Consider the following 16059-nt stretch of genomic DNA (forward strand, 5'->3'; position numbering starts at 1 on the left):
ATCACGGCACTCTACCACAGCCGTCAGTGCAGTGGGCAAGCAGAAAAATCCAGACACTTGATGTGCTTGTGCAGTGTGACGTGTGAACAGCACAAACAGAGCACTTACTGAACATCATCAAAGAAGCAAGCCCTTTCCTGTTTTGGTCTGTTTTTTTGTGGAAGTCAGGCATGTATCAGCACAAAAACAGCCCACATGTACAATAAAATTGAATTACAGTCCTAGCACAAATAAACGCAACACATCATATTTCTGTGCTGACATGATAAGCCCTCAATGTATAAATATGACCTTGTAACATTTTTTTTTTAATTTTTACTATTTGAACTCTTTTACCTTCCATTGAGAAATATCTGGTCAAAATACTCATACGTGGGTCATATTTGGCTTTTACAAAGTGGACCTGGACTCAAAATGTGATTGTTATATGGGACCCACTTCTTTTGACTAAATATAATCCATATCAGAAAAGTGAATTAGGTCCACTATGTTCCCATTCTACAAAGTGACAGAAAGATTAAACATAAATCTGAAACTGTCTGGGTTTTTCTGCCATAATTTGCTTTCCTACTATTCAATTTCAGTGTTTATCGTCTCTTACGCCTCGCTTTGCTGCATCCTTTCCCAGTGGCCACATGCCTCCTACTTGATGTGTTGCCATGACAGGCTGCCAGGGTGTCGCTGCCAGGGTCGCTTGCATGGTTCTACTGAGCATGCCCAGCAGAGTTAGGTCAGGATACCCATCCTGAAGTGGCTGCATCCTGCTGGTTTCCAGTATGCTCTCTGTGTGTGAGTGTGTGCCTTCTGTGTAGGGGAACTCAGAAAGGATACATTCTCTGAGTGTGTGTGCGTGTATTAGGATGACTTATCGGTCTCTTAAATGGAAAGTTCATGACTAATTAACCTTGATGATACCAGCGAGGGTTGAGGATCAGGGAAGACAAACATAAGTTGAGTGTAAAGACGAGAAGAATGACTCAGATTTATTAGGATTTGATCTTCAAAGGCAACCAAATGAAGTTGCAATGTAATTTCCATCATCAAAGGAATTTTTCATAATCCATCGATCCACTTTTTGGCTTGTTTTTTCATGAATCATATTGGTACTTCTGCAGTTCTAAGAAGCTTAAAATATTTATTGAATGGTGTCATGTCTCATATTTAGGCTGAAAACAAATGTTACTGTCCACAAGGAAACCCGGTATACTTGCAGAAATAATGAATTCCATATAATTTTTTCATTCTTAGGCAGTTTGTGGTTGTAGAAACCACAAACTGCGTATTGGCAAATCATTTAGTCCAGGTTATTTTAGCATATGTCAGTATTAATCTAAGGAATAATCTTATATGTAACTTTTTACAAAGGGAAGTGTTGGAAATTTTCTTAAAAAATATTTATCTTAACAGAACAGAGTCAATCTTCGAAGAAATCCTGCATATTGTTTGTATCTGTCAGTTTAGCATTTTGGGTTTAAAGGGTAGAAAGAAAATTTTGTTGGTCAGTTGTGACAGTAAAATATTTAATCCGAGCATTTCAAAGGCTACATACATAATTAAAGTTATTGTGCAGCGTAATATTTATTCTTCCACTCAGAATCATCTTTACTTGTAGAATAACTCTTTAATTTCACAATTTTTGAGCTTCCAACTAATCTTAAATAGACAACATAAAATCTGGTTCATTGAACATACATTGGAAAGGAACACAAAGTTGTCTATAAATTAGTTCATATCAGAGTAGATTCCTATCCATGAATGCATGTAGACCTTTGATATGAGATTGTGTCTAGACTCAAATTTGGAACAAGATATCAAAACATCCCACTAGACGCTGTGGTCTTCATTAATCCTTCATTAATTGGAAACAGAAGTTTGGCTCCACCAGATGCCTTCGGAGAGCTGGTATTGGCCACCATGTATAATTGTGAGGAAAAAATGCCCTGGGGAATAATGTGAGTTAGGAACCAATAAAGCTCACGTGTTTCCTTGATTTCACTTTTAAACTAATCTTTAAAGCCTACATCCAACTGAATCTCATACAGAGAGTATAAAGGAAAGAAGCAAGTCGGCTTCATAAGTTGTTTGAAGCCAAACAAGATTGAAAACAGTCTTTATATATATATATATATATATATATATATATATATGTGTGTGTAATTTTATGAATCTATATATTTTTTTATTTGCTATAAAGTCATAACAATAGAGCTCGTTATTAGAACATTTGAAGGAATTGTCGACCACAACAAATAAAAACTTTTTTGCATTACTGCCACTAACTGGTATGTTGATATAGCCTTCAAAGAGTTGTTAATGTTTGTCAGTGAGCCCAGGTGTTAGGCTTGTGGTTCCCAGTCTTTCAGTTGTCGTTCAAAAATTTGCTGAAGCCCGTCTCTTAGTTTGTACTCAAATCTGTGTATCCATAGCTTTCCCTATCATACAAGCACTCCTATTCATAATGTGATATCTCTTTTGATCGTGATGTCTTTATTGCTAATTGTTCCAGACCTTTGACTTTGTCCAGGAGTCAGATTTGAACATTTAAGAAAATTAGGTCAGTATGACCAGCAATGCCCATGTACCTCTAGAAGCTGCAAGGACGCTTGGTCCTATTGGGATTGTGAAACTGCACCTCTAGATGTAAGACCACCTCTATTATTTTGCTACACCCCACTTTAAATTCAGATTTTATGGAATACTGTAAACAAATGTTACATCCTGGAAGGTTCAGAACCACACAATTCTTCTTTAGGATCTATCTATTGCTGTGGAGAGATACAAAATTGGGAGGGGTGTGATGTGGTTCGATGTGGCCCTGGCACAGCGGAGGGACGCACAGCTTGGAGCTATTTGTGGCTGGTGTATCCTGTTGCCAAGGAGACAGCTGGCAGAGTGCCAGCAGGAGACCAAAGCTGACCCCAGACAGATACACAGACAGAAAGACAGACAGACACAGATAAATTCATTTGACTTCAGTTTAAACCCCTCTGCATAGATGTTAAGTAAATGGATTTAAAAGGTTTTTTTTATTTGTTTGCTTTGTTTTGGAAATATTTAAAATTGGGGTTGATTATGCTCCTGATTTTTTAATGCAAAACCTTTAACAAAGCAATGGTTACTTACTTCTATTTTTCACAAGCACACCGTGATACCTTCACTCTGTGGGGTTAGTCCTTCATCTGCCCAGGCCAATTACAATCCATCAGAGATATCTCAGGGGTAATTTATTTATTTATCCCTTTAAAGCAGTGGTGCCCAACCCTGGTGCCCAGGGCCCACTTTTCTGCATATTTTAGATGTTTCCCTGCTATTACATACCTTGTTTAATGAACCGGTGATTAACAGGCTTCTACAGCAGTTGCAAGCATGTAAAGCACATAGTGCCATCATTTCAGTTAGCTGTCCTAAATTGGGAAGACATCTAAAACATGCAGGACAGTGGATCCTGAAGGTTAGGGACCAGTGCAGTAAAGCATATTTAATTTAGTTATTTTAGTAGGTTCGACACAGTACTTTTACTTGATGATCACTCGCAGGCAACTGATAAAACTATGTGGTTTTCTAAAATATAGTTTAGTTGATCTTTTTTCATAGAACATGCCTAAAAAATCCAAAAAGAAAGCAGTTCAGGGAGTTGAAATACCAGGTGTAATTCTACTGCCACTACTATAACTACTACAACATTCATTTTGCTTGACACTGATTGGCTGCACCTCCAAAAGTGGAAATAAGAAAGATTGTGGATGTTACCTTCTGCATAAGCACTGTGTGTTATTCATATGGTTTTTAGGTTACATCCTAGGTTATTTTTAGGTTATTTGCAAAGAAATGTCTCCATTTGCTTTGAAACTTGAGTAAAGCTAGACTTTAGTTTTTCTGTAGGATGAATGTTTGCTATGACCTCCATTACAGCAAAAGTCTAATTTTTACTGGGCACCCAGACGCTGACTCTGTGTGTTCCAGTCTGCCTGAAGCCCGTCTGGCCTTAACCATCATGTAACAGTTGCTTAAACATTACAGAGTGCATTTTGTTGTTTCTTGTGCCTTTATCTAATCTAGGCCTATTTGGTGAGCTGTTCATCAAGTATCTGGTTTCTGCTTTGTGTGTGGAGAGTGAGAGTGGAAAAAAACAGTGAGTGAGAGTGACAGAAACATGAAGACATCAGACAGCTGAAAGAGAGAGGCCATGTTATGATGAAGTAGAGATTTCTTTTTGATGTGACAGTCCTGCATCACAGGAAGGATTGCACTTCATTAGAAGCTAGAGTTTTAGTATTTGACCGTTTCAAGAACCAGCGACTGAGCCACAGTTCCACTCAGTAGCTTAAATACAATCATCATTGGCTTTAATGTTTTATTAAAGCAACTGCAAAATTATAAGGTGTAAATGATTTAATTTGTTTTGATTTTCTAAAATAGACACTGTGGCTGAACTATACATGCAGTATTTGGCTGAATATATTTCTGTTAGTTGCACCTTGATATTCTATTTGGTAGAATTAAAGTAGTTCATGCAAAGGAACTGGAACTCCCTTCAAAACCAAAAGTCTGTTTGAGATGATCAAATTCATCTGGTTCCAGGTTCCAGCCATTTATTTGACATGAAGCTTAAATATATAGGAGTAGACTGTTGTATTAAATCTGTCTTTTGACATATAGTGCACCAATATCTTTGACAAGCATTTTGGTCATCCTGTCACCAGCATGCTTGACAGGTGTGTTCTTCGGTTTGACAGTGTCACCTTTACTCCTCTAAATATATCTACAGTAATTTTGGTGCAGTCTTTGCCTTTTTTGTGGTCAGCACAGTTTTGGAGCATATCTATGTAAAACTGGCTTGACTGTAGACGTAGACGCAGGCATTCATACAAGTTTTTATCCTGGTACATTTGAGTGTTGAAATTTTAAGACACTCTGACCTCAAAGGTCTGATTGATTCTGTGTTTAAAAAGAAGGGCTTGTTTCTGCTTTTTTGTTTTGTTTTTTACATTTGATCAGCAGATCTGCTCATATCAGTGACCAGATATGCTGACTAAATGTCAAACAGTGAGTCTCTCAAAATCTACGGATCCTAAAATATTCTGGTATTTACATCCCTTTTTCACCCCAAAAAACAAAACAAACAAACAAAAAAAATAATATTAAGGAAAAACCAGGAATCAGATTGAAGCATTACATTAAAGAGTGAGCACAACAGCGGCCTCAAAACTTCATGAAAAAAGGAAATCATGAAGGTGCTTCTTTATTTATCTTTGTTCTGGCTCCTCTAAGTGACCACAAAAAGTACTGCATCCTTAAAACCATTAAACGACATTATGGCAATGCTTCACTGACACACCGATTTGAATCCAACTTTCAGCAATAGGACAGATAAATACGGCTTAAATAATAAACCCGAATGTCATTAAATTAAAAATAAGGTCCGTCACTGTCAGCTACTTTCTCATTTCCTATGTTTATGTCCCTGCTATTTACACCGACTCTGCTGGGATTTGAAGGCTGAGCAATATCTGCATGAATGCTAATTAATTCTTATCCCAGCATGGACAGAACAGATGGGGCCGCAGGTTTTGCCAGCATTTGATTGTGTTGAATTCTGCGGAAGAGAAGGGGTGGGGGGAACAAATGTCGGTTTTGTGCTTCAACAGTAGAGGGAGCCAAACACCACAGGAAAATCCCTGCGCATGTAAACAGGAAGACTTTTTCTTCATCATCTAGATTTATTCCTCTTTCTTCCTAATAATGATAATTGTTAGTAGGCCGGTCATTTTATTTTGGGTAGAAAGAGAGAGGGAAAAGAAGATAACGATAAATAATTGAGCTTGTTTTAATTTATTATGTGATTAATTGATTTATTTCTTATTGCAACAGGCCTAATTGTTTGGAAGAAAGATTTTTTAAAGTTTTCTGAGACTTTTGTCGCTGCTTCAAAAAAAATCCATTTTATTCATCCATCATCTTCCACAAAGATCAGGTCATAGTAGAAACAGATCCACGAGCAAAACTCAGACTTCTTTCTCCAGCATCACTCTTCTGCTCCTTCTCTCTTTGCTTCCCCGGACTGTGATGGATCTATCTATATAGTTCCTCTGATAACTTCTTGGCCTGGCCGAGTGTCTCCTAACAGTGAGATGTGGAATGATCAGATGCCTGAATCATCTACTCCACGCAAATGAGGGTGAATCATTTGTGTCTCCCTCAGGTTGAAACAGTTCATCTTTTTAGGAAGTAACATTGTTCTTGAAGCGTGGAAGCCAGTAAGACACATCCATCCGTAACTTGATGAACTGCACTGTCTCTGGTTGAAGCGCCGCTTGGTTTGCTGACGGTTGTGGCTTGCGGCAAGCTGTTGTTAGAATAAAAGCACAAAGACTTATAGATTGATGCAGGAAGTCCCGGAAAGGAAACCGACAGATGACGGAAGAATACATACAGAAGAAATGAGGCCGACATTTCTGCTGTTGACCCACATCAAGAGCATGTGGAGCGTCAGAACATTTTCCCTAGTGCTGTTCCTGGTTTCAGTGAACAGATATGCTGAAACATCCTGAAAAAAAAAAACTATATACTTCCTCTTGAGTTGTTGCAGTAGCTTTAAGTATCTGATCCATGTTGAAAGGAATCACCTGACATTAATACCAGTTTTTAGGACAGATAGGAGGCCTTTAAAGGGCTGGTACGTCTAACTCGTAAGCTCCTTTTACAGATGGACATAATGAAGGATTAGTAGTAAATCCCAGCTGAAACCACAGCCTGACAGATGACTTATTATATAGCACTAAGTGAAGTTTGTGATTAGCCTCGGGCGACACTGTTGAACAGAAATTTCCACCCAATTTCTTTCAAGTGCGTTGCAGTCATTACATCCGTTAGACACTAAAAGACAAAATGTGCAGAGAAAAAATGTTTCTAATGATTGTTAAAGTGCAGCTCGGATTACACATAGTTACAGAGGAAAAATGATTCCCTAACTTACAGCAGCCAAGTGAAACCCGTTACGTTTTTTTTTTGTAAAGTTTGCATGCTATCAAAGCGTTAGCTTTCAGTTATTTTAGCTGATACATGGTAGTGTTTTTGCAAATGAGTGAAGTTCAGCTCATTCAGTGAAGTCATTAGTGTCTGTATGTCATCTTTTTTAGTTTGCTCGTTGCTCTTAATTGAAATGGCAATTAATGTTACTACAATTATACACTTACTGTAGACCATCACTCATGTTTGAAAAGTATACAATTACATGCTAAATTATGAGAAACCCTTACTCTGTCTGCTTTATTATTCTAATCTTTTAGAGAATTGCATGTCTTTTATACCAGATAGCCAATTGTGTCTTTTACAAACCAAAACAGCCAATAGAAAACCTCAGAAGCTGTCAGGTTTTTCACTTTTTACAGCCCTTTTGATACCCTTGTTTTTATTTCCGTCGAGCTCAGTAAAGTGCTAAATCAATATTTTATTAATTTGATCTTTGGTTTGAAGCTCACAAAATTTACATTAATTCCACAGTTTTGGATATTAAGATGAAAACAACTCGGGTCATTACAGTGTAAATGGCAAAACATTTAGCATTAGTTTATAAATTTTTATTATGAAAATTACTTTTCTTTGTGTACTTTTGTTTTTTGTTTACATTTGTATAAATTTAATTATTACTGATTGAGGAGGTCGTAGTGGGGGTTTTATTCATTTGTAGCTTGGTCATGGCGTTAAAAGAGAACATGTAAGAATTCAGTGGGATCAGAAGTAAGTTTTATAACAAGACCATCATGGATGCACACACAGAACAGGCTGCGATACGGGCGGGCCCCCGTTGTGTGCATGTCCTGTATGTTCTCTGTGTGACGTCTCATCCTCCCTTTATTCCATCCTTATCTCTTAAACATAGCCAGCTGGTACTAGGCAGAGGTATTCATCCAGTCCTCCTCCATCCTTTCTTTTCTTTCCTGCTGTCCCAGCTGCTCTCTCTACCTCTCTCTCTGCCCCTCCTTAACCCCCCCCAACACCCCCTCCCTTCTCATCCTCCTATCTCAGCCTCCCATCCACTGTCATCTCCCCGCTGTCCCGGCTAGACGTGGTGGACTGAGCGTGTGTGGCTGCGTGTACACAGAGGATGGCTTGCTGCTCAGGTGCAGGTGGCAGACACGGGGAACCAGGCAAGCAGGCAACAGGATCTTTCTATTTACCCAGACAACAGGACGTTTTGTTGGAGTAGGAGCTGGAGCTTCAACCTCTCTTTGGACCTGCCACCTTGGAGCTCTTTTAGTGTTCCTGCAACTGAGCTGTTTTCATACCTTTTTCTTCTGCAAAGAGAAGACAATTTTAATTGTTTTAAAATAATTGTTTAATATTTTCAATTGCTTTCTGCACATAACGCAGTGGAGGGAGATTCCTTTCTAAAGTGGGATTTTAAGGAGGTGAAACAGGAAGGTGCCATGTTTCTGCTTCAAACTGGATCACAGTATCGGCAGTGTGAATAGCTGCAGAGGAAGAAAGAAGAGCTCTATAAAGAGGGAAATTTTAAAAGTCCCTCCCAGACAATCATCCTCCTGCACACCTGTGAGGGCTCCTCCTCTGGGAAAAGCGAGGACAAGAAACTAATTAGGAACTAAGAACAAAAAAGGGTAAAGTCCATCTCTTCTACCCAATGCTTCCCACCTGTCTGGATTAACTGGGCTGGATCACCATGGCGCATGCCGCCTCACAGCTGAAGAAAAAGGCGGATGAGAATCTTGCTGCTGCGGAGGAGGAGAAGGAGAAAGAGAGAAAGAGGGCAAGAAAGCGATCACGTGAAGTCAAGAAAAAGGTAAAAGAGATTTGAAAAGAGAAGAATGGAGTGAAGTGATTGAGGGATCGGGGGGCATCTTTAGTCTGGTGGAGCCCAGGAGCCTCTCTTTTGTCATGATGCAGCCTCCTCTCTCAGACGCACACAATGCTACATGCACATGCATTGAGATGAGAGGGGGTAGTCCCAGTGGGAATAGTCAGGAGGGTGGATGGGTGGCTGAAAACGACAGAAAGATGGATGAGCAGAGAGCACGCACAGCAGGGGAAATAAATAACCAAACAGAAACCAAAATGAAAGGAGTTGCTCATACAGCTGAGCTATTAAACGGGGTTGACTTCAGAGAACCTCAGAGTTCCTTTTTTTGCTATGAGAACGTTTGTGATTGTAGAGGAGAACAGTGCGTATCAGCAGAACGCTACAGCGCTCACGCCCTGCGGTTAGGCGTGGGCCGCTCTAGGTGCGTTTGCGTGCAAGGCCCTGTTTGTGCAAGGACAAAAGTTTAGACTTGATCTTTGACACAGAGAAACATGTTGGTCAATAGGTCTGACCTGAGATCAATAACGTCTCTGCTGCAGTAATGGTTTCATTTGGGTGCGTGCGTTTCGTCTGAGGCCGACATTAATGAAGGCTTCAGTCTTTGAATAACTTTGTTGACCTTTGGGTTTGTTTATCTAGCTACAGTTGTGTTGGGGATTAACATCCCGCATTCATGCGCGCACACTGAAATTTGGGCTTGTTTGTTTTGGGTGGACCTGCCTGAGGTCGTCATTGGCTTAGCGTTACCCACCTGTTATTAGGCGTTAATGCTGTGACCTCAAACATCAAGGTTAAGATGGATGGGGTGCAGATGGACATGCTGTAAGGAACTATTATTTACATTTATCAGAGAGAAATAAGTAGCTTTGTTGATCCGGACAAAAAGAGCCCAAGCTCTTGAGTTCATAAGATGACACCATAAAACTTCATAATATGTGATTCATCTTTTATCATTATCTTGACTTCTCAAGATAATGATACTGTTATCACAGTATTTTTCTCTTGGTCTAACACAATATGATTTGAACCCTAACTATGCCTAAAAACTCAAAATCAATTTTTTTTAGATCAGCACCATTATCATAAAAACTGTTTTAGATCTTTGTTTCTTAATGTAACAACAAAGTCAATCTTGAAAACTTGAGATGCTGATTTTTTATACCAAAATATAATTAGGATCTTTGTATCTGTATATGACTAAAAATATTGAAATATTGAAAGATGGCAGTTTTTTTTGAAAATAAAATATTAAAACAAATATTACAGTAGAATAAGTTAGATATCTTTGTATCCAAGTATAACATTACATTTTGAAAGCTCAAAACCTTGACCTCTCAAGATAAGAAGACAGTTAAACCTATTTTCATAACAAAATCCACTTGAGATTGTTGTTTCTTGGTTTATTGTAGTAAATGTAAAAATATTTTGGAGTGGCAGATTAGCTTATTTTTATTTTTTTGCTATATCAAATGGGACAAAAAATATATTTAAAAAACAGTTTATAATACTGTTCTAATAAAATCTTAATTACATTATTAACCACAAAATCAAAAATAAGAATTTCCTTTACAATAACATCTGCTTCTGTCTTGATGTTTTAGTTATGTTTTGCGACTTCAGAAGCATTTTTCCACTTCCGTTTGTTCTTCAGCCATATGGGTTGAGCACCTGCAGGGTGGCATGCAGATTTTGCTGTTCAGGCACAAACAAGTCATCATAGGCTTCCAGTTTGATGATCTAGTTTAAATTGTGGCAATGCTGATAAAGGGTCCATGCAAAAGGAGCTCACAGACCGCTAAAGCAAAGCGAAGACCGAATGCAGTTCTCTCTTGTGAGGAACATTTATCAGTGTCACCGGAGTAGCTAGTGATCCATACAGATCTTCCAGGGAAAAACCAGGCTGCATCAGTTAAAGAATTCAAGCAAAAATATCAAGGTGTTATGTACAAGCAGTGCCTTTCTGTCAGACTTATTATTACAAAAACAACCTAACAAGGCAAATGAAAAACATAAAAACAGTTAAATAAGTGAATCATGGTGACCAGAATCACGAGGTACTGCAGTGAAAATGACATTCCTTTCACGTTGACTCTGACTCAACCAGATGGAAAGTAAATAACATTAGCAACCATTTCTCTGGTTGTTGTAACTTTCTCAATCTCAATACCGATACAGATTTTTAACCAAAACATGTATGTTTTTAATTGGAGCAGGAATATTGTACAGCATAAAAGGGGCGAGAGCATGTGCATGCACAGAAAATGAGCCAGTACAGAAATAAATAGCAACCAGAGAGCATAAGAAACATCACTAGAAATCAAAGTGTATTGTTTGACCTTGATTTCTGCCTCTTTACATTCAAGGCAACAGGTAAGGCATATGTTGTTGCTATAGTAGAAGAAAAAAAAAGCTGAGGTGACATCAGCAGTTTAACCGTGCTTGTAGCGTAACATTGTAGAGAGCATATCGTCTATCCCTGGCTCATTCAAGGTAAATCTATATCGCTGTCTGCCCAGGGCCAGTTCTTGGCACCAGAGAGCAAAAAATATCCTCCCTCTCCTCGGATCACATCTCCTCAATTATGTGTCTTTTCTTTGCCTCACCTGACTTGGTTTCACCCATCCCATCCAGTCTAGCTTTTTTTTTCTTCCCTTTGGCGAAGAAAATATCTCTTGACCAGGTAGATATGTTACAGTTCCTGTTTTTGAGAAAAAAATTCAGATAGATTGTGCTTGATCATTGAGTAGGCATACAATAGTATCCAAAACCCTTACTGTGTTCTGGCTTCCAGGTATGACATGGTTAAATTCAGCTTGGCATTATTAAAAACTCAGAGGAGCTTTTTAGAAAAGCTATCATTTCTCACATTTCAAACATACTGTATCTTGACAGCAGTTGTTATTAAGAGCAAATTGTTTACTGTCTTGTGTCTTATGTCAATGTCAGTGTCAACTTTATTTATATAGCACTTTAAAAACAGGTGTAAAACTACACCAAAGTGCTGTACAAGAATGACAATAACACAAATTAATAAAAAAGAGAGTATCAAAACAATACTTCAAATAAATGCCAAAGAATAAAAATGAGTTTTGAGAAGTGATTTCAAATGATCGCAAATGCGGCTGTGGGCAGATCTAATTTGGAAAGGTAAATTGTTCCATAGTAGAATAGGAGCAACAACAGAAAAAGCCCGATCTCTTTTCCTCTTAAGTCAGGTCTGAGAAACTGTCACTAATAGCTGATTATTTGATCGTAGGGTTCTGGACACAGACTGAAATTTTAAAAGGTCCCAAAGATGAGGGGGAGCTGACCCATTTAATACTTTATAAGTTAATAAGAGAATCTTAAAATATTTTCGATAAAAGACGGGCAGCCAGTGTAAAGAGGCCAGTATGGGCCTTATATGGTCATGCTTCCTGGTTCCTGTAAGAAGCCGTGCTGCTGCGTTCTGGATCATTTGAAGTCGGTGCATCTGCGATTTATCCATGCCTCTATATAATGAATTGCAATAATCCAAACGAGATGTATTGAAGGCATGGATAAGTCCTTCAAAGTCCTTAAAACAAAAATAAGATTTAACGTAAATAAGTACTGGCAGAATAAAGGGTGGTCAGTATTTTAGGTAAAATGACAATGTTGTTACACTAGCCTAACTGTTTTTTCTTGATAAATTGATCCTTTTTTAGCTAACAGCGTATTCTCAGTGACCTCACGATATCTGTTCAAAAATCAATACTCATTTTACAGCTTTAATTATGCAGCCAGAGTGTAGATATAATTGGATTAGCTTACTGTGGCTTTGTAATGTTTATTTTATTTTATTTTTTTAATCACAAGAAATCTTTCATATCTACCTGTAATTTTCTTTGTGAAGTTTGTTCAGCAATCAGTGTTGCTACAGGAAGCTGGAAAGCATGTATTAGGAGCCCCATTGAGAACTTGATACATGAGCAGCAGGCATTACAGCTAGTAGCTGCATCTTCACACGAACTGACTGTTGAACTTGAAGCTGGTCGATGCTTTTAAGGATGCCTGGCATCATAAACAAAGATGTATCTTGCAGCGTCACAGTGATTCACATTTTTCACGTTGTGGTGTTGGTGTTAACATGTAACTGTCTTATTAGTTTTATTAGAAAGCCAAAATGAGGCTGCATAGTTTTCAAGTATACCGATAATAAAATTGTTCATCTGAAACGGATTTCTTTAGTATCATGTCAACATTCCCATAGTAAGCACAGTAGTGCATCTACAAACAAAACACCAAGTTTCTGAAACAGGTGAGGTTTAGTTCCTCCTGGTAAAACTATTATTTTAGTCTGCTGTGATGTGAGCAGTACAGTGCCACAAAGGGAGGGAGGTCCGTCACGTCATTTGCTTTTAAATGAGAAGATGAAAATGTGATTGCTGCTTCTACCAAGGATTATTTTTGGAATAGAGTCTATTCAACCTTTGCCAGTCTGTCCCCCCGCACCCTCTACCACCCACCCATCACTCTTTATCTGTTACTCTCCTCTCTCCTTCATGGGTGTCTGTCTTTGCCTCCCTCCCTGCAGACGTGGTTGTCAGCTGGCAGAAGCCTGTATTGTTCTTCCATAGTCCTGCTCCTGGGACTTGGGGGCTGGAGCACAGTGCACACATTTAAAGAGGTCCCTAGTGACCAGACGTTGTATATTAATCCCTTGACACTTATTTAAGCCAAGCCGTGTATTTGAAGCCTCCTCATTCCACCTGCTTTACAGCCAGCTCGCCCTTCCTCCTGCCGTTTTGTGCTCTTTATGCATGTTGTTTGCAATTTCAGTCACCTTAATGCAACAATGATCGACCAGACAATTTGATGCTTTTGTAGCTTTATAAACACTAAGTGGTTGGACGAAAATGTGTTTTTGTTTGTTAGTTACTTTTAAGAAGTGAGTGCACTGTTCCTGACTTCTATCCGGTGGGACAGACAACTCCGACTATGTTACCGAGTGAAGTCTTAAAAGTGATAAAAACTGAAAAGTATGAGGCATGAATAGTTTCGCCATGGACTGTTGTATAACTGGGATTCACAGAGTATGAAGTATGTGAAGGAGCTGAATAACATCGGCAGGCAAAAATTTTCCATAGAGCAGAGAAAAGCTGTTGTGTAATATATTTGTAATGTAATTCAAAAGTCTTATATTAAATAGATTAATATACACAAAGGGATGTAATTTAAGTATTTTTCAAGAAGCAGTGGACCACAAAAGTAATTGGTGAAAAAGTTGGTTGTTTACACTGATAAATCCATGCATATTTATGAAAAGTTAAATGGAAGGAAAATATTTAGTTGAAAAGGGTTCACAAAAAAAATAAAAGGAACCACAGCTGTGGTTATCTCTTTTTAAAAAATTTATTTTTTGTAATGTTCTTACTTTGAGCAAAAGTTAATATTGTTGTTTATTAGCTATAAGCCATAATGATCTGATTATAATCAGTAATTCTGGAAATACATTGCTGTCTGTGTAATTCATTACAATTATTTATTGAATACTGAAATAAGCAACATCTTTTGTCAGTTTGTCTAGATGGAATTGTGTATTTTATTTGGCGCAAAGTTATTTGTACAAAGATACTAGGACAAAAAATCAGTTAAAAAAAAAAGCTCAAGATAGTCTCCACTATCTTGAGCTTATGGTGCTACCAACATCTTCACAGACCATTTTGCACCAAAATATAATGTGTTGTTTCTGTTTCTGTTTCAAGTTCATAGAAATTCACATTGTTAGTTGGTTTTGCTTAGTTACAGTAAAACAAACTGCACAGAATACATGGATAGACTTTTGCTCCTCATTTGCAGCCAAGCAATCCAACCTTGTTGAGAAGAGAGCATTATGAATTATAGAAAGACTCCAAGGGCAGAGGATGAAGGCAGCTTGAATGTATCTGTAGATCTGAAGGAATAAGGCAATGTCATATGAGAGAGGAGGACTGAGCTTTGTCTATAGAGTCAAAGTGAGGTCATGTGAAAAAAGGTATCCATGACGGAACAATGGCATGCTTGTGGCACCAGGATACAATGTTTATTGTAACATGGTTACAGATGGGGGGCTGCTGGGCTGGAGAAGTGGTGCAGAGCCTGCCAAGTGCTGTGATTGGTGGACAGGGAGGACGAGGAGGGGTTAACTGTGATGCGGGGGAAGCGGTAATGCATCCTCAACACACTGCAAGAATGAGATAGGCAGAAAAAAATCAAATTAAAAGAAAGCAAAGGCATGCTGGTGGGGAAAAGAGATCAGGGAGGAAGGAGTGCTGAGTAGGGGCAGAAAAAATAGAGAAGGCAAAGAGATAGAGAGAATGATGGTGAGGTGGAGGATGTTGTTAGTTGGATCTTTTATCCTCCCTTCCTCCACCTCCCTGCAGCCTCGTTCTCCTATTTTCTCCTCTGCAGTGGAAGATCGACACTTAGAACTGGGACACTTCATTCATTTATGAAGCACACATGCACTGGCATCTCAACAAGCTTAACCTTTTCACGTCACTCCTTTATTCCTGTTTTGTTTTTGAAAGCACTTATTGATGTAAGGGGCTTGTCATTTTCACCCATTTGCAACTTGTACTTTTGGTATATTTGTGTCTTTTTCAGGATTTTTATTTTTATTTTTTACCAATTGTGCTTCAATTGATACCAGGCTTTATATGTTTATATGCTGCCCGCTTTGACATCTGCTCACTTCTCTCTTTGTACTGTTTTATTCGGGGGCTCATTCAGTGATATGTCTCTATTGATACAATCAGATACAAAGATCAGAACTACATATGAAAGAAATTGATCATAAAAAATCATTATTAAATATTTTATAACAAATTAAGTTGTATAAGTGATTTGAACATTACTTTGATTATGCATCTCCTGTGTTCATGATAAGATTTTATTACTAAGAGAAATAATCACATATACTGTCATTGAAGGTCTATACTAGTTTTAATAATTTTTCCTTTATGCTTTCATATCCTCACAATAATCATATTCATGTCCAAAACTGCAAAAAATGTGAAAAAGCTAAAAGAACGACACACAACTTCTGACATTACATTTAACACCAAACTCCGACCTTATGTGGAGGAGGAAGACGTCTGAATAACTTGTCTGAGAGCAGGAGCTTGGAGACCTAACAAACCAGCATTATTGCAAAGAATTTAAAAGCTTCTGTATTTTCACCACATTACTGACTGATTGTGCACTTGTGTCAAAAAGCACTACAATTTTGGCACGATATA

At 38.2% G+C, this 16059-nt stretch overlaps 1 protein-coding gene across 20 annotated transcripts in view; it reads left to right on the top strand.

The window, feature by feature from the left end:
• Nucleotides 1–8038: 8038 nt before the first annotated feature.
• The window catches only part of LOC116727030 (ankyrin-3-like), a 102641-nt gene continuing 94620 nt past the window's right edge, over nt 8039–16059 (top strand). For 7 of the 20 annotated variants that reach the window (XM_032574052.1, XM_032574053.1, XM_032574055.1 and 4 more), the window contains exon 1: nt 8039–8800. In XM_032574052.1, coding sequence (XP_032429943.1) covers nt 8681–8800 — 120 coding nt within the window. In that variant the 5' untranslated portion in view covers nt 8039–8680. The remainder of the gene's footprint in view (nt 8801–16059) is intronic. The other 13 variants (XM_032574070.1, XM_032574069.1, XM_032574071.1 and 10 more) reach the window with 4 other exon arrangements.

Source organism: Xiphophorus hellerii, chromosome 10 (genome assembly GCF_003331165.1).
Source record: "Xiphophorus hellerii strain 12219 chromosome 10, Xiphophorus_hellerii-4.1, whole genome shotgun sequence".
Taxonomy (NCBI): Eukaryota; Metazoa; Chordata; class Actinopteri; order Cyprinodontiformes; family Poeciliidae; genus Xiphophorus; species Xiphophorus hellerii.